This window comes from Hemibagrus wyckioides, linkage group LG24 (genome assembly GCF_019097595.1).
Source record: "Hemibagrus wyckioides isolate EC202008001 linkage group LG24, SWU_Hwy_1.0, whole genome shotgun sequence".
Classification (NCBI taxonomy): Eukaryota; Metazoa; Chordata; class Actinopteri; order Siluriformes; family Bagridae; genus Hemibagrus; species Hemibagrus wyckioides.
Window position 1 is genome coordinate 8,245,813 of NC_080733.1, and position 19,143 is coordinate 8,264,955.

The window sequence follows — 19,143 nt, forward strand, 5'->3', positions numbered from 1 at the left end:
ACTCTTGTGATTGGTTCAGTGACCAACTGAACATTTTTTGTCTCTTTATTTTCTGTCAAAGGGGAATGTGTAGATTTTCCCAGAAACGCGTGTATGTTCTTCAGACACTGTTCTGGAAAAAATCAGTAGGGGAAAAGAGATGATTTGGTGGTCATTTATCAGGAGTCCCTCAGTCGGGGGTCGCTATTTTATGATTTACTATGAATTTCTTGAAGATAAATTTACAGGGCAAGTACTAAATGATGGAAAAGATTACTGTGGTAGATGGATATTATATTCTATTAAGGATAATGAACAATTTGTATTAGTCAGTTGTTATGCCTCTAATAACAGAGTTAACAATGACTTACTTTTTTCAAATATTGAAAGTTGAGGTAAAAACTCAGACAGAGCAGTTCTTCATTCTGTAGTACCCCGAGTGTACTGAGCGAAGATGAGTGATATAAATACAAGGCAAGTGCACCACCGTGTGGCGTAAAGACAAAGATCACCTGGATTAAACACAGAATGAACCTCCATGTACAGAACTCTCAGGTCTTATTGAAGGAGAGAAAGAGAAACATTTATTGAAGGAGTTAAATCCATTCTGAGGCATTTTGCTTCACTACAGTGCACTTTTTGTGCATCTCAGACTTGGATTTTATTTTCACACAAACTAGCCTTTTTTATTTTTATTTTTTAATGTACCTTTGGATTAAAAAACCCTGTTGAAAACTGTAAAGACAATAATTTGTTAGCACTAACATTAACCTGTGTATGCAGAAGACAGAGAGAAGGAGAACAGGAAACAAGTTTCATATCTGGTCCAAAGAGGGATTTTAATGCACAATATCAAACACAAGGAATACACAAACCATTACACTCATACACCCTTTATCAACCCACCCACCCAAACACACACACACACACACACTGTTTTGCATGTAGAAAATCCAACAGTAAGAAGCCCTTTCAACAATATCACATGTTCAAATTGCAGAACTATACAAGTAACTAATAAAATTGAAGTAAATACGATTAAAAATGAATTTCAGAGTTATCATACAAACTACAGAGATCGACATGTACAGGATGTGTAGATTATGGCTTTAGCATTAAGTTTTGAATTGTACACAAGACGACATGATCGACAAATCAGGGCTTAACAGAAACTCGAGCCAGGACAGAAGATTTTATTCAGAAACCACACAGAGCTCAGAGGCAGGATTCCCCAAGACCTTTCACAAGGCAGGAGTCTTCACACATCGATCAGACCACCATCACCGATACACTGCAGGGAAGACTGGAGTCTTTGTACTGAGATCTGATCGACAGAGATCATCTGGGGCCAAACATCCAAAGAGCTCCATAACATTTGGATTAGAAAGTTATGTGATTAACCACAACAACTCCACTTCGAACACAATGTTCCCACCTACCAGTCTGGAAAAACACTAAAGCGTGGTTTTGTAATTTTAAGGAAAATGCATTTAGAGTAATATGTTGTTTGGCTGAAGACAGGAAAATGTTCAGGGTCAGGATGTGTGTTGCCAGACATTGTGGTGGGAGCAGTGTGAACTAAACTTACCAGGATAGCCCCAGCTGTGGCAAAAGCTAATTATATTTCTGCCACAGTGTGATCAATTTTAAACAACTGCAGTCAGGAAGAAACAAAAGTTGCATCAACTGCAGTTAGAGCAGTTGGCCTTGTTGGCGTTGCATATGTCTATGCATGATAATAGAAATGGTGCCGTGTGTGGGTATTGAGAGTGGTGTGGTAGGGATCCCTCTGATTGAGCTGGTCTGGAACAGTGTGGTTACGGCGCAGTCAGTGCCTGGGTGTCAGAGAGGAAGTGAGGCACATCAGTCGGCGCTGACCTGCGTGCTGACCTGGCCATCAGCTGTCTGGCTGGTTGATTGGATGAACATAGGCTGAGTGAGCTCCTGACCCGCAGGCATCGTCACCTGCTGGATCTGATACAACTGCTGTAGGGTCGAGAGAGGAGGAGAGAGAGCAGAGTATACATAAAACAACAGAAAGCAACGGTAGACAAATGAAGTCCTGTATGCAGGTAGGAACTACAGAAGAGTGGGACAGGCATCGAGAAAAACATAGAATTCTTTATCGGTCAAATTAGAGTGCTTTGTTTAGGAATTACACAGTAATGATGTTCAAAAAGGTCAACAATGTAATCATTATAACTCTTGTTTTTTTAACCACCCAAGACATCAAATGATCAGTTTGTTCACTCACAGATAATTAGTTTCAATGAGCTATGGTAAGAAACAGGATCAGAATCATGCATTTCCACCCATTTCTCTTTGAAAGCTACTAACCTGCTAGTTATATACTCTAGGCAGTGGCATATCAATGTGACAGGCAATAAACTACTGATGGTTTACCGCAGAAAACAAAGTGCATGTCTGGCTTTAAAAGTAAAACCTTTTCTTCTGCCTAGCTGCATCATAAATACACCACTGTGAAGGTAAGAAAATGTCTATTAACAGAAATAAACCTCTAATAATAATAATAATAATAATAATAATAATAATAATAGTGATAAGTGTTTTTTTTTTTTACTAGTTGGTTTGTTATCCCGTGTCTTCCTCTCCAACACACTGCTCTCAACTCATAGCCATTTTCCATTTTCTCAATTTTCTGAAAAAAGTATAAAGTAACTGTAACCCTAACTCTGCTCCTCTACAGCTTATTGAAAATGCATCTTCAACTTCAGTCATTTTATATTAGCATGTGTTCAGCTTCTGCTTGAAAAACCCTGTCCTTGATCTGACTATGAGCATTCGTTTTATTAATCACATATAAATCTTTCTATGAACTAAGAGTTTGAAGATTTCTGTTCAGCTGTTTCATCTGCAGTCAAAGCAAACATCTTAAAAAAAAAAAAGGAAAGCCTGAGTCACTGGGTTGGTATTTTGCAGAATGCTCTTAACTGTTCCTCAATTAGCTAAGAGCACATCCCCTGTTTCTGTTGAGAATAAGGTGACCTCTCTTACTGCCCTTTCCTCTGGAGTGCCTCAGGGATACATTCTTGGCCTCATTATATTTTCACTCTATATGCTTCCCATGAGCGTTTTAATTCAGCATTTTGTGGGTTCATTTCACTTTAACGTTAATGACACACAGTTGCAGGCTGCTTGACAATAAAACTTCAGTAGCTTAGCCAATCAATTCAAACATGGTTTTAACCTTTAATGACTGGACGTCTGACCTTACTAAACTTAATCCTGTAAACAGGCTTGATGCTGTTTCTAGGGAACTGCAGGTAGCTCAGGTAGCATTATTTCTGACCCTTCTGTGAATTTTGAAATCACATTAATCCCCAAATCCATTCAGAGCATTCCAGTTAGTATTAGGATTCCTTTTAAATCTCTGTTGCTGATGTACCAGGCATTACACAGAGAAGCTCCTGATCTCTGATTTGCTTTCTACTTGTATTAATCACTGTCACTGTCTGCTTCCCTACAGTATGGAACAGTCTGTACTGTGACGTCTCCATCCACAAGAAATGGCGTTGTAGTACGTACGCATCACCAAGTGAGAGTATTTATTGTTCTCAGAGCTTTTCTTGTGCGTGCTTGAAATAATTAGTACTTAAAAATTAATAAAATCTAAATGAAAAACCAGATGCATACCGCGGTAGAGAGCGAGTTAGCGTAACTGTGTGACTGTGAACCTTACCTGACCATCAGTGAACTGGTTGAACTGCTGTTGTCCTTGCTGCACTTCTGTCTGCGATACCTGCCAACAGATAGAGCAAAATACACATCATGTCCCTGCACGTCGGTGTCAAAGGCATCCAAATGAAAATTATGACCCTGCAAAATGGTCTGTCCAGTTCGAGTGTCAGTACAAATCGTAAAAATCAAGCAACATGAATAACATAACAGCAGCAATTTTAAAATACTACTGTGATTCTAGAGGCAGATCATTTACTTAGTGGATCATATTTCTTGTGTTTTACCTGCTGGGTGTTGGTTGCGAGGGTCTGTATTTGTCCTTGAACGACTTGTGCTCCTGAAACTGGCTGAGCAAGACGGATATACTGCAGTCCTCCAGCATTCAGCTGCACCTGGCAACACCACCACAAGGAGGAGACAATGAGCACACTCGGGTAATTTCAAGTAACCGGCATCATAGCTTCTAGTTAAAATACGGTCACTACATGGGTCATGTGGGATTCTAGCCTAATATATATTGGCTTTGTAAAATTCTATGCTAATATAGATGTCAAATTCTAGGCTAACATACAATTAAGCATTTTTTCTAAACGTTAGTCTAAAAAACACCCCGTAAATGCCAAACAATTACACAGTTTCACATTATTAGCTGCACAAGGCCATACCCACAGTTCTTTTAAAACCTTAAAGGCGTTATGTCTTAGACATAATCTTAGACGATTAGACCTTGTTTAATACAGTCTACATTTATATACGTAAACATGTCTAAATATATATTCATCAGTCTGAGGTGGGAAAAACTGCATAATAATAAAAATAAATCATTAATAGTAATGAAACAGGGTGACACGCAAAGCATTTTGGACTCATAACAACTGACTCTAAATTATGCTAGGGTTTTTATTTTATTAGAAAATGTTTACATAATAGCAGTTAAGAGATTCACAGAATGATTTCATGTTTCCTCCCCTGATCTTTTGCAAATGTGATTTTTTAGGACGACAAAGTGTTTGGATTTTTAATCACTTTGGATGGTAAAGTGATTAAAGACACTATAACAATACATCATCAATGAGACAGGCATAGTGGTGCAGCTCTTACAGGGATCTGCTGAATCTCCCCTGTGTTGGTGATGATCTGCTGCATGACCTGCATGGTCTGGCCGGCTGGTTGTGCTGCCTGCGCTTGAGCCTGACCCTGTGCAGCCGCCTGCACTATCTGCACCTGCTGGCCCTCACCCACCTGCATGGTCACTGGAGCGCTCTGTAAGAGAGAGACAGAGGAGAAGCGGGGCAGAAAGAAGTGTTAAGGGTCTGAGCAAATGAAGTTTTACCCTGTGCACCCTATAACTGTCTGGTGGTTTTCTTTCAGCAGTGACACTAAAGCTTACAACATACCTCACATCGCCCCATGTTCTAGACAGCCCTCAGAGAACTACATGAAACTGATCCAAGGACTAAGAAAGAGGAGTGGGGTAAGTCTATGGCCTCCGACCTCTTGCAGCAAGCAGAGAAACCTGGGTAGTAAATCACCTAGCCATGAAAGGCGATCGGGGAGTCTTCAGGGAAGGACACCCAATACACACGAGCAATTTATTCAGCAGTCTGGCATTATCTGCCTGTCACGACCTCCATCAGTTGAAGAGATAGATACAGGTATGTACAGTGGGAACACTTCATGTCTTGGAGAATCCTGTCATGATTAATGCATTGATCAACCTTCTCTTGGTTCCCACGGATGTGATATGTAGTCTTTTAACATCATATCCATGATATAAAGATTGTATTACTGATGAAAACCCAATTTCTATTTGAGATAAAGTATTAGGTGATACTAAACCGCCATGAAAATACATCAGAATATATAGGAAATGTATCAAATTCAATCTGATACCAACCCAGCCTTTCAGATCAATATCAGACTGCTACCAACACATTTTATCAGATCAGTGCATCCACATAATCTCAAATAAAAAGCTACAGAGGCAAGCAGCATGACCCTTAGTTGCTACATTAGGGACATATAAGGTGCAGTTTGGGGTCTGAATAGTTTACCGTGATTGGGGTAGCCTGTGACTGAGCTACCTGCACCTGCTGTAGCTGCTGCATGGTGGTCCCCTGCAACACCTAAGGATGAACACATGGCAGGAGGAAGAGAGAGAGAGAGAGAGAGAGAGAGAGATGGAGTGAGACAGAAAAGCTTGATCAAGCAATAAGCACATGCAAAGCAAATGGTAAGTGACACAGAGCATAAGAAGCAGGAACAAAAACCAAAAAGTTGAAGCATAACTTCGCAGAACATAAAAAAATAAAAAGAAAATGTCATTCGTAAGCTGATGAATAATGGCCTAAAAACAGCAATTTTGATTAAAGTGGCGCACTTGTCACAATTGCAGTGAGATTGAGCAAGCTGGGGGTGGGGGTGGGGTGGGGGGGGAAGCAGTAACACAGAACAAAGCACAGTATCTCTCTCTCCATCCTCAGGGTCAAAGCCAAAGCAACACACCACAGTCGGCTCACAGAATCTGCTGACTGAATTTTTCTTTTCTTCATTATGTTTACTTATGTTCACTAATCAGACCAGCTCTATCAAAGATTGAACACACTCCTCTTACTGATCTGATGTCTGTAGATTTGTAGCTAGTCTCTAATTTGATGAGCCAGCTTCATCTGAATAATTTACATAAATACTGGACTGGATAAGCTGAAACAGAGGATCTGCTCTGCCACTTCAGTTAATTGGTTTTAGAAAACAGAACTACAGAAATATTTATCATATGTTTACCAGATTTCTGCATCTGGACTGCGTCCCGCCAACTGATGACCCCTGATGTAAACCTTATGAAATCTTGGCGTTTAGCTTTTTGAACATTCTGGCTTAAGAGGGCTCACAAGTCTGACTAGAATTAATGCTGCATTAAATCTGCTTCAGATCTATACATCTTTGCAGTGCACAGGATGCCTAAAATAGCACTTATTCAACGATCAAAGACTCATCTCCAAACTTATCACGCATATATCTTGTGAAAAAGGTTCTAGAGACAGGCCCCCCCACCCCCATTGCTTATTCCCTGTGCATTCATCTCACCACCACCTGTGATGCATCACTACTATGTCCCTCCCTGACCCGATCTCTTTCTTGTTCTTGGCTCTCCCCAGAAGGTGAAAGTGAAAGCATTGTTCACATCTCTGAGCGCTCAGTGGATAGCAGGCATGCTGAAATAGCACTGATCCTAAGGTCCAGCACTGAGAAAGAGAGCAGAGTGTGAGAGAAAGTGTATAGAAAAGGTCCTGCATAAAGAGAATGAAATCAAGAGGGCACAAGGTGAAAGTTCAAACAAACAGGGACAGTGAGGAAGATAAGTAGTGAGTGAATAGAACTGAATTAGGTTAATGACAAGGATTGAAAGAGAACAGGAGCCCAAAAGATGTGAAAAGGATCACTAAAGCGTCTGAGGGGGGAAAAAAAAACCCTCAGTGTAAGTGAGAGTGAGGAAGAGAGAAAGAGTGAGTGTGTGTGTGTGAGTGAGACAGACTCAGATTCAGAGCCAAAAAGAAAGTGTATAAGACTAAAGAGAATAAAGAGAGAAAGCGACAGCGGAAGGGGCAGAGAGTTCACATTCTGAGACTGGACTGATGTTACACTGGGGTGGATGAGAAGGTGACTGGGTTCTGCACTTCTCACTTGATAGGAAAGTGTGAATGACACCACTCGGCATCCTCTTTTAAAGTGTGGATCAAGTAATCAAAGTGGATTTAGCTCAAGTGTGAGGCTTTGATGCGTGTGTACAACCTGCTGGTATGGTAAAGTTTCAAGTACTAGTATGTCTGAGCTATAGGACATACGAGGGCAAACTGTGAAGTGCCACAGTGATTGAAAGAGGCGCTAGCACATAGCGATGTTTTCCACTCCACCTGCTCACATGTGACTAGAGTTCAAATGCCATCTCGTGTCATCTTTGTTGAAACAAAAATGTGACCCCAGTACAAATGTGACTATTTTGTTTCTGATGAAGTTATTGTTGAGTGTGTATACCGGATGGGAAAGGTTGCACTGTGTGTGTGTTTGTGTTGTACCTGGCCCTGCTGAGGTTGGGCGATGATGATTTGGCCTGGTTGGAGAGTGGTGGCGGCGGTGGCGGGTGCAGCCACCTGCTGGCCTTGCTGTTGCCCCTGCACCTGTACAGCGCCGGGTTGCTGCGCCAGCGTGAAGTAGTACTGCACCGGCTCTGTCGAGGCGACCGACTGACGCACCTCCTCCTACATACACACGCGCACACACATAGGATAAAGCCTATCACTAGGTTACATCTCCATAAATTATTTTAACACTGTAATACTAGAGGCTGACCTTGAATAAATAACTAATAGGAAAGGGTTAGGTAGAGTAATGCGAGATTTCATGCTGTGAACTGACAGCAGTTGCACTAGGCTTGTGTGATATGACGAGTTTCTGTAACCTAGATCAGCTGCCACGATATCCAGCAGTACCATCTCTGATTAAACTGCTTCACTTATTTACATTATAAATGTATTAAGGAATTTAACAATTTTTATACATTTTTTAAAACACAATTGAACATTCATTTATTTTTATTATTATTATTATTTTAATTGCCAGTTTGAAGGTCATCACTAGTGGGATGACACTTGCATGGAAAGGTTATTGACATTAGGAGAAATCCACTAGACCGCCCCCCCACCCCACCCCAGTCAGTTGATCATAGTATATCAAAGTTAATGTTGACATCTTGAAGAAAAAGAAACTGTTGTTGCTAAAAATCGCTGTGATGTGAAACCAACAGTTGCAACTCAGATCCATTCAGTGAATTTTAGCTGTTGCAGGCAATTAAATCATTAAGTAAATGTTACATTTTGATAAGAAAAAATAGAAACGATCATACAAGCATGTCATGCTAGGTTTTAACCCATCACCACCGGCTAGTCATCACTAACACTTCTCTTTGCTTCACAGAACTGTGCAAAACACAACCAAACATAGAGAAGAAATGTGACTAACAAAGCAAATCAAGAGACACTGGTACATTTGTTTGTTTGTTTTTTTAAAAGATGGCAGGTTTTTAATGAGAAAGTGAAGAATAATTTGTGAGAAAGAGCGTAAACATCCCTCTCCCAGCTTTGTAATGTCACAGCTGAGAGTGTAGGATGTTTACACACCTGCTCACACACAAACATGACAACAGCACCAGGAACCGTCTGATAACATCAGCCATGCTAATCAGACATACAATAGCAAGCTGTGGCCTGTGAGCCTGCGTTAGTGCTGCCGTAGCGGAGCGGTCTCCTGGAGAAACATGTTGAGGGGCTGAGCACTCTTATAACAGGGTGCGTGTTGCGAATCTGGATGTCAGTGTGGTGATTTAGTATTTGTTGCGATGACGGAGTGGATGTTCAGTGGAAGCAGGATGCTGCAAACATCCGACTGAAAGCCTTCACTGACCTTACCCCCAGCTTCCAGTCAAGGATGTTTACAGCACCTCCAAACCCCCAGGAGCAGTGTTGCAGAGATCTCCTCTTCTTAAGGATCACAAAGTAGTCTCTTGGTTTCTTTGAGGATTTTGCTTCTTTAACTTTAATAATAAACACTTTTCATGGGTTCCCACCTGTCGTTTGGGTGGCTTAAGGTCGTCTCTTGGGACAATGTCAATGAGGAAGTCAAACTGGTCAAACTTGGTGATCGCCATGGCTATGTCATTCCTCTGGGAAAGAAAAAATGGGAAAAAACAACGAATAACATGAGTCAAGAACACATATACATATATATATATATAAGATAAATATAATATATATTTATCTATCTAGATTTAGTTCAGTGTGCTTAACCTAAAACTTTTTCGGCTTCAAGCCTGTAACAGACCACCCCCCCCAACACTAATCCATGTGGTACTTTCCGTGCTATACCGGCTGTCAAGACCACCTCCCCATTGTCACCCCTCACATCAGCAGCTATTTTTAGCCTTGTGATTAATATTTGGTGGCTAAGGGTCATATCCTCGCAGTTGTTCTAGTGATGAGCGTTGTCAGGGTGACCCTGATTGACGCGGGGCCTTCACAAAGGCCAGTGCTGCAAACACACTGCCTTAGCAACAGGAGTCAACACATGACAAAATTTACATACGCAGTGATGGTGCACTTGATGCTACAGATTTTTCCCAAAATTCAAATTCTACCAGCCCTAATGTTTCTTCTATCTTGTTAAGAAACACTGCTGTATTTAAGCATATTTTTAATTTGGCAGAATTACAGACAGAGGTCAAAGATGGACTCAAATGTAAAAAAAATTCTGTCATGCATCTGTGATAAAGAGAGACGTATTTAAATGTGAAGAAACTGACAGTTCATGTTTCATGACTATTTCCCATAAAGTCAATAGTATTGGTATGGTATAGGAAAGCATGTGTTTTTCCCCCATTTGACCACAACTCCGGGTCAGACTGGTAATATGATGAAAAAGAGCCCTGACTTGGCAATAATCGAATGGTAGGATCAGAGAAGGTTAAAGATCAGTATCTCACCTGTAGTGTGCGCCGTTTGTTGTCCTCGGTGTGAATCCAGGCTCTCAGAGTGAGCTCTGTGATGAAGATCTGAGCTGCTTTAGCAAAAAGCACTGGAGCCTCAGCACTGATCATCTACAGTGGGTTGGCATGGAGAGGGTTAAATGGTAAGCAGGCACAGGCACACATACACAAATTCTCATGGTCAGAGCAAAGGGGCAAAGCATTTTTACACACACACACACACACACACACAAATAAGGCTGAACCACAGTGTGTCCCAAGGTCTTTTCTCATGTCAGTGACGCTGAGCTCTTAATTGCCTTGGCTTTCTGTTCCAGTTTAACCTTCTTCCCACTCTAAGCTCTAGTTTATTTTAAGCGTGTGAACACCACTCTACACGAATGCATGCTTCCCACACAGGGCTACCTTTAACTACAAACAGTCTATTGCTCATGCCACAAACTGGGCACTCGACTGTCCAACAGGATGGGTCAAATGAGACAAGATGGCCGAGAGATTTAAGTAGAAAAGAAAGAACAGTCTCTCTCTCCTTCAAACACATTCCAGGGGAACTGGGGAAGGCAGGCTATGAGAAGGATATGATTTAGGTGAGTGAAGGTGACAACAGTGAAGCTCGATCACCGATCCTGTCACTCTTACCTTCACGTCCTCGTCCAACTTCATGATTTTCTTGATGCGAGCAAGTGGAAGCTCCTGCACGCGAAAATCCTTCTGAAACAGAGCGGGAGTGTGTCACAGCAGGCTCATTTACATTTACATAGAACAGATATCAGAGTAAATATCCACTGATCTGGATACGAATTTACACACTAAGGCAAATGTGTAGCACAAACAACTCCTATGTTTACAAAATTCCACTTATGACCTGAGCAGAACGAGTCAGAAACCTATCATCAGAAATCATGTATATTTATGAGGTTTTAAATAAGAGTGTAAAACACTACAACGTTATTGCTTGAATTAAATTGTATTTTATTGTTTAACTGCTGTCACTAAACAGTGTGTTATAAAAGGTTGGTCATTATTGCATTTTGTTCAATTTGTTTATTCACTGCCAACTAACAAAACCATGTTAATCTTCCCTTTAATTTAACCGGGTTTATCAGGTAACAAACATTTCAGATTTATTTCACCGAACTGCGGCTTCTGCGACGGGTTTCTGAAGTGATTCGATTATTACAGCCTCCAGAATGTAGCAGCGTACCCAGTTATTATGTGATTATATGTAACGTAATAAGAATGTAAATTATGTGACGGAGGATTAGAGCGATTTTGTCTTCATTGTTTTTTTTTCTACTGTAGACTGTAAACCTTTCGAATAACACTTTGTATGCATCAAGTACAAATAAACAGCCGTTTTTCCAGTTTCGGTCTGATGGCACACAATGGTTATAAACCAGCATTTACTATGACTTCAGCGTGAATGCTTAAAAGAGTATTATACCTACAATAATCGCATAATTTTATAGACCGCTAAGAAAACCTGTGACTCACAATAGCTGACTGTTCTGTCCCTTTCAAGCTTCTATTATCACACGCTGCTTCTTCTATTCTGAGCGACTCTTGAGTATAGTCATGCTTTCACCCATTTAATTAAAGAGATCATGAAGCTGTATGCAAGTGTTATACCACAGTGAGGTTCCTGATCTCCTCCATGACCCTGGGCCAGAAGGACTGCAGGTTCTGCTGGGCATCTGTTCCAGCTGCTCCGAAGGAGTCTCCTGACATCTCCAGATCTTCTACAAAAACAGGAGAAACAGAAATCAAACTTTGATTGAAACTAAAATCAAGTACATTCTCAGCTGAAAGTTCTTCCATGTTTATTCATTGTGCCACAGTGTACAGGAGAGGAGTAACCGGGCTTCTTGTGCAACCTGGTGCTGGAAAGCCACATCGCAATCCCTGGAGTCCACATTGTTTCTAAGGCTTGGCCCAAATGTGGCAGTTTTACTAGGCAGCTCTGTGTGTATGCCAAGAAATCACCCATATACACACCGACATGCACACTTGTGAAACGAGTGGGCCTGGGCTATCAAGCCTGGTGCTTAGAGAGTGAAGCTGGCAGGTTACTATGGCATGAGAGGAATTCTGCTCACAAGTTCAGCCAACCTGCCCAAGCTTGTGCTTCTGGGGAACTCGGCGCTGCTCACACTTTTTTCTTTTAACCACTCTGGCAGGAAAAAGAACGCCAAAAATAGCTGGGTGGGGTGCCACTGGCGCATGAGCCAGAGTAAAGACAACTAGGCCTTGTGCAATACAACTATAATCCAAGTGCTAAGGGTTTAGGGACAGAGGAGCAAGCAGACTTCTGTGTGGCATCACAATGTGGGTCAAATGCAGCAGGACACCCTTGCATACATTACAATAAACGAGATGATAAGCGGAAAAGCAGGCTTTCAACGGAGACCAATAACTGTGTACTTGCTCCGGAGGATCTATGGCTTTTAAAATGAGAATATAGATCAATAGCATTAGAGCAGAAACAATACTGATAAATAAATCATGTGTATTGACTTAGGCCTGGCTGCATGAAATATGGCCCTGTCTTTTTTGAGTTGAAAGTGTTATTAAAGAAACTAGAACACTGCAGTAATGTTAATGGGTTTGAAGCATCATTCAGTATCAATTTAATAAGGTGGAAAAAAAAAAAGAAAAAAAAAGAAATCGCCTTGGGCAGAAGTGCGCTGTTGTTTGCATTTGATTAGTTTTGCTGAGGTTAATTTAAGAAACAAAAACAGCATCTGGCTTTGGTCTTGTGACAGTCCCTCTGTCTCTGAATGGGGATGGCTGATTCTTAGTGCTGGCCACAGATAAGAAATAATAATTAGATGATTCACTTAACACCATTTAAATAAGTAGCAAGCTAATTACCACGCAGTAACAGCAGGACTACTGTCAAAGGCCCAAGAAGTGAGGAGGCAAATTAAAACAGCCAAAATCTTCCATTTAAGGAGTGATGCATCAGCATACCCAGACCGGCTGTTGTAACTCGTAGCCATGTCAACCTTTTATTCTGAAACATGACACATGATAAATGACCCACCAACAACAGGCCCCGTTTCTTGGTCCGTCATAATCCAAATGAACGCAGAAGCCTATTTACATCATAAGCATGGTACCGTGCTCAGACAAGGTCTCAAAAGCCAGCAGGGTTTAATATACAGAACCCTGCTTTCTCCACTGGATAAACAAATAACCAAGCTGTCTGCATTTTTTGTACTCGCAACCGCTGATAGCTCTTGCCCTTCAGCAAACAGGGCAGCGGTGGTGTTGGATTTCTCCTGACCTGTGCGCCTGCCTCACTGGCACTGTCTACTGCTTTTCTGCCTCTCAGAAAGTCGATGCTGCCTGCATGAGCTGAATCAGCAGGATCTCTTCTGCTAGCCCCGGCCTGTTTCATGCAGGTGGCACCGCAGCGCTCACTAGTACCTCAGCAAAGGTGTGCCTCCATTTCACACCTCCCAGAGCTGCTTGGGGTGAAATGGTGGACTGAAATATGCTGCAGTTAATTAGCTCCATAATAATGGCTGTTACGCAGGAGGACACACAGAGCATGGCTCTTTTTGCGTCATGTGTTTGATGTTTGATGGAGCGGGACACGGGGAGACGCAACGCCGAGCCTCTCGAGAGCCACGAGAAAAGCATGTGCCTGCTGTGCTGACTCAAACACAACGAGAAACTCTGCTCCTGGCCAAACGACTGCACTTTCCAAGTTTCAAATGATGGACTGCACAAACACTAGTGCACTATGTGACCACACAAAGATTTTTCCATTCGGGAATGTTTAATTATACTAATGAATACTAAATCAGAGATGTGTGGAAAAACTGAAGATGGAACTAATACACGACACATGCTAACAACTACAGTCAAAGAAACGTCGAGGTTATTTAACAAACGACTGAAAATTCACATTCTTGAAATTCTGCTCCTTAAAATGGGCAGGCTATGAGTTATTTCAAGTCGAGTGAGCATTGTTTCCTGTCTTTTAAATAAGAACCAGTCACTGATTTACACTGCAACTCCTGTTATGTCTAAAGTCCAAGACTAATGTCAACAGCACCTTATTAAAACAACCTCTGCTTTAAAAACCTACCACAGGATTGATCCTTCACTAAGCCCCGCCCCCTAGTTACTGTTGCTGTGTCCGACACGCTTCTTAATCTAACTAGTCGTGTGGAAGTTTCAGTGACCCAGGTAAAGATTTACCACACAAAATGTCCAGTGCACGACATCCAAAATTTCAGCTGGCTCTCCTCTAACACACAACAGCTACTGGGAAGGTGAAGAGGAACGTACGCTTCCTTCGAGACACATGACACCAAAGCTGACCGCATCTTTTCGAGCTACTGCTCGTGTTGCATTACAGGGCGGCATAACACACTCGGAGGAAAGAGCGACTACCTGCTTCCGCATACATGACCTCAAAGGGACCGCCGACTGGCTAGTTTTTGTTGTGATTGACAGGTGAGAGACAGTACGCCATTCCTCCCACCCAGAATGCACCACCAGTTTTGCTTTCTTGGCTCCCGGTTATGGAAAGGTTTGAAGTCTTGATAACGTTACAGCAACAACGTCTTTCAGCAGAAAGGTAAAAAAAAAAAAAAAGAAGAAAAAAAAAAGATGAAGCTAAATCCTAGTTAAAAAGTCAGCAACCCCATCAACAGGTGACTAATCTACCCAAGGCTTCATGGCAATCTTACATCAGCTCATACCTTAGCATCGTTTAGCCTTAAAAAGCAAATTGTTGACAATGCCAAGGCTAGCTAGCTGAAAACCATGATGGATCTGTTCAGATATTGTTTAAACCAGACCCTACACTGCAAACCCATCCCCCTGCCCCCAAACATCTGGGACACAAAGGTTTGTCCAAGGTGCCCTTGCCTAGGTGCGTTTGCTAGGCCACGATTGGCCGATCGGAGCAAGGGTTTAGCAAAGAATCTGATTAATCACAAATGAATCTGAACTATAACAGGCTTTGAAAAATGAGTCAGGGGGAGGATTTTACTACCAGTGATCTCTATATCATGTTATCATTCTGTGTCTTTCTCCTCCCCGCCCTCATTCCTTGAAAATAGAGCACTGATGAGAGCAGATATGAACGAGTAACACAACCTTATCTGACATCTAAGTGCTAAAGGCATGGGGAGGGGGAGTGGTACCGAAAAATGGGCGCAGAACAATTTGGCACAAAGGGATTGTGTGTGTGTGTTTAGAAAAGCATGTCTTTTGCAATTGAATTAGCAGAAAGTGTAAGGCACACATTCCACATGGATTGTACTATTTATGAATAACACGACATGGTAATGAGATTCTCTCTGAAGCGTACCAAAATGTCCTTGACTATGCAAACTACTAGATGTGAAAACTTAACGCATCTCAAAATAAACATGGGTTGAATTTCGATGCTAGAGATACAAGCAGATGCCTTTTCTCACACTAAAAAGGCCCCATGTTATTAAAAGGTCACCTCAAGGATACTAAACACATAAGTCTGGTGATATTTAGCTATCTATTGAGGACTCATTAACTACTGTGAAATTCTCGCACAGCGGACAGTCGGGGAAAGCTGTCACGGTTACTGGTTAATCATCGACCGACAAAACAAAGCGACGGGCAACACGCTGCAATGCATTACAAATTAACCAGCTAATACCCTTCTGCTCGTTTTGATAGCTACAGCTAGGGGTGACCACACCAGACATAGCTGCGCTGTATGACCTACGAGTAATCACAGCACCTATAGCTCACTCCTGCTAAACATGTCCTTGTTTCAGCCTCACACCAACTCCAGGAAGCGGTTACTGATCTCTCAAGGTCATCGAATAGAGGAGAGAGGGAGGGAAAAATGAGTAAGGTAGGGAGGGACGAGAAAAATGAGGGAGATACAGTAGCAGAGAAGAAAGAGAGAGGGGAACAGAGGACTCTTGCTGTAGCTCTCGCTGACCCTGTGTTAAACCCGAGGAGACGATTTGCGTGCCGGTGTCTCCAGAGAGCAAGCTGATGCTGAAAGAACCCCTCTTGTGTGATGGTCCGTGAGGCATGTGCTGTCCTCTCAGTCTCACGCTCTCCCTGCTGACTGAGTGACTGTGCGAGCCGCTCTCACATTCTTGTGACCTTCATACGCCAACAGGCCCCACTAGCACAGACGGGTACAACAAGCTAATGCTAGCTCCAGAGCAAACAGTGTGGTCACTTGGCAGCTTCCTTTTCAATATGAAAAGAGCACTGTCCTGAGTATAAAGTGCCCGGGTCATCAGACAGAACGTGCAAAAGGTCACCTCTGCATCGATCGACAGCATGTGTGACGCTCTCCCATCCGACGCTCATGTTCTCAAATACTTATTTTTTTGGTTCTGTATTCCCAATGGAGCAGTGAGAGGCTTAAATGATATTCAAGTCTCATGCAAACAACAAATCGCAGTGGGATTTGGCAGTAACTTGGAGCTATTTTTAGTCCCCAAACACCCCCCCCCCCATTAGGACTCTACTATCCGAGGTACCAGTGGAAACTTTCAATTAGAGGCAGAACAGAAATCAGAATGGATCTCAGATTCGTTTAGCGTGCATTAAATGAGAGGAAAGTACCTCAGTGGAGTTGGTGAAACACGAGAAGGAAGGAAAAGACAAGTAGCTCCCACAAACCAACTCTAAACCTTATTATGGGACCATCTCAAGTTTGTCCCCTAGACACTACCACCATATTTGCCCTCTGCTCTACATCACTGTCAGTAAAGTGTAAACAAGCCATGAAGGACTGGGCCTTGAAGGTGAAGCAGGACTTCTGTTCACAAACACAATCATCATCTTCCCACCGTTCGACACGCAAAAGAAACACAAAAGATTTTTCTACGCAGCGCCGTTAACATGTCTGAAAGCAAACAATTCTCACACGATGACATTTGTAGTAACAAGAAAAGAAGAAAATTTCAACAATGCAACAGCTTTTAGTGGATTTTTTATGTATATATTTCACGTTCTTTTAATATAAAACTAAAAAAAAAAACAAGGAAGAAAGCAGAGGGCAAAAGAAGGAGGAGGAGAAGCAGCAGCACTGTGGAGGACAGAGAACAGAGGAAGCATCCCCTTTCAGATGGACACAGAGACAGAGTGAGAGTAACAGAGACAACAAACACCAAACACAGGTTGGTTTGTGGGACCGCTGCCCAAACGCAGATGTCACACTTACCTTGTGCCCTTCATAGTGCACTGCAGCCTGGAGGAGGATCCGAGTTTCTTTCAGAGGTGGACAGAGAAACTCTCTAGTCCACAGGCTCTGTCCTGGGAGCAAACAAAGGCTGTGTGTGGGGCAGGCAGTCGGCATTGCACGCCGATCCCGAAGCCGAGAGGAAAGCAACGACCCCCCTTTTCAAAACCCCCTCCGCTTTCACTACCCCATCAACTCCTACCCCCCCTTCCCTAAACACACAGCCCCCTTCCATTCCTCCTCTGACTCCACTAAAGGCAGCCTTCAGTCCTGTCTGTGCCTGGCCACGCTTCTGTTTGTCTTTCAGTTGACCCCTGCTTCAATGTGAAGTCAGAGAGAAAACAGCAGAGAAAGTGAGAGACGGGAGGAGAGAGACTGTAGATCAGTATAGCAAGTGCTGGACAAAAAATCTCCTGCCTGCTTTCCCTTTAACACTTGAAAGTAAGCAATCTAGCCTGCTACGTGATACTTATGGCCCGCCTCTCCTCTAGAGCCCACCCTTTTCTTCTCTTCAAATCCCATAGAGCCCTTTTTCCTTTCCACTGGCTCAGCTGACTGTCCTTAGGCTGTGTAATTCCACCCTCCGCACGCCCTCCCTCCTTTTCCTCAGCCTTTTTCTGCTCCACCCCTTTTCACAGAGAGTCAACTTCCTGTTTTAAGTTACCTTGAGAAGTGGGGTAGGGGTCAGGGAAGGAAAAAAAGGAACAGCGAGAAAACAACGGACAAAAGGACGGAGCGGGAAAAAACGGACACGACGAGTGTGGAGGAGGGTCTCTGTCCACTAGCTTCAGAAGTTCTCTCTGCTGATCTCATCTCCTGCTGGAGCTGGACGGAGCTGGAGGGAACAACTGGCTTCTCACCAACAACTGTGCCTTGCTTATTTACAATGTCAAACAAAATGTCTCTAGAGCCCGCCCCTCAGGCTCGCGCACTGGCTGGCCGGACGCTGACGTAAATCACCTCGAGGCCACCGATTGGCTCTGAGGCGTGTCAGAGTGGCTGCCGCATGCCGCCGCCGGATGATTTAAAGTGGAATGTCACACAGGGCAGATAAGCAGTCACACAGGCACGCAAGGACATCTGTGCACTGAAGCTCTATAGAACGTGCAACTCATTGATGCCTTTCAACATGACATGAAACTGCGCGCGGCATAGACTCGATCGATAATGAGAACACGGCTCTCGGAAAACAGAGCCGTTAGAGGTGACCTTAAGATGCTAAGGCCAAATATGCTGACAAAATCAGGAATATGCAAACACATCTTCCTGAAACAGATACAAGACCGTGATGACAATCAGCAAGGAAAAAAAAAAAAAAAAAAATCATGCTAGCATCTGTTCGGTCTTTGTATTTATTTCAGCCCTGCTATGTAGGTAGTATTAGAAAACATCTTGTATAGCAAAGGTTACTTCAAGTGCACTCTTTCTATTAAACCTCACTTCATTGAAAGCATGTCAGTGATTTACACTACACCATGTCTTGAGAGCCTTACAGAACAGATGACAAAGAAAAATATATTCGTGTCACAACTCGACATACTACAGTAATTTGCAAAAAAAAAAAACAATCTGACAAAGATGACCAGAACAGATCTGGGCTGATTATAGAGAAGATGGAGGCGTTTTAAACAATGCCTGAAATGGCGGAAAGACCTCAAGGTTATCCCTGTTGTTCCAGTGAATACCTGCTGCTCGGTGAGGAAGAGCAGGAGTGGACAAA

At 42.6% G+C, this 19,143-nt stretch overlaps 1 protein-coding gene across 8 annotated transcripts in view; it reads right to left on the reverse strand.

Moving 5' to 3' along the window:
• Positions 1 to 792: 792 nt before the first annotated feature.
• nfyc (nuclear transcription factor Y, gamma) overlaps positions 793 to 19,143 on the reverse strand; it is a 24,145-nt gene continuing 5,794 nt past the window's right edge. The window contains exons 1-11 of one of the 8 annotated variants that reach the window (XM_058377742.1): positions 17,406 to 17,591; positions 11,846 to 11,955; positions 10,856 to 10,924; positions 10,214 to 10,327; positions 9,302 to 9,397; positions 7,755 to 7,937; positions 5,733 to 5,804; positions 4,780 to 4,941; positions 3,963 to 4,070; positions 3,680 to 3,739; positions 793 to 1,965 (exon numbers count right to left, since the gene is read on the reverse strand). In XM_058377742.1, coding sequence (XP_058233725.1) covers positions 1,843 to 1,965; positions 3,680 to 3,739; positions 3,963 to 4,070; positions 4,780 to 4,941; positions 5,733 to 5,804; positions 7,755 to 7,937; positions 9,302 to 9,397; positions 10,214 to 10,327; positions 10,856 to 10,924; positions 11,846 to 11,944 — 1,086 coding nt within the window. In that variant the 5' untranslated portion in view covers positions 11,945 to 11,955; positions 17,406 to 17,591 and the 3' untranslated portion in view covers positions 793 to 1,842. Of the gene's footprint in view, positions 1,966 to 3,679; positions 3,740 to 3,962; positions 4,071 to 4,779; positions 4,942 to 5,732; positions 5,805 to 7,754; positions 7,938 to 9,301; positions 9,398 to 10,213; positions 10,328 to 10,855; positions 10,928 to 11,845; positions 11,956 to 16,163; positions 16,276 to 17,405; positions 17,592 to 19,143 lie in introns of those variants that run through there. The other 7 variants (XM_058377740.1, XM_058377736.1, XM_058377735.1 and 4 more) reach the window with 7 other exon arrangements.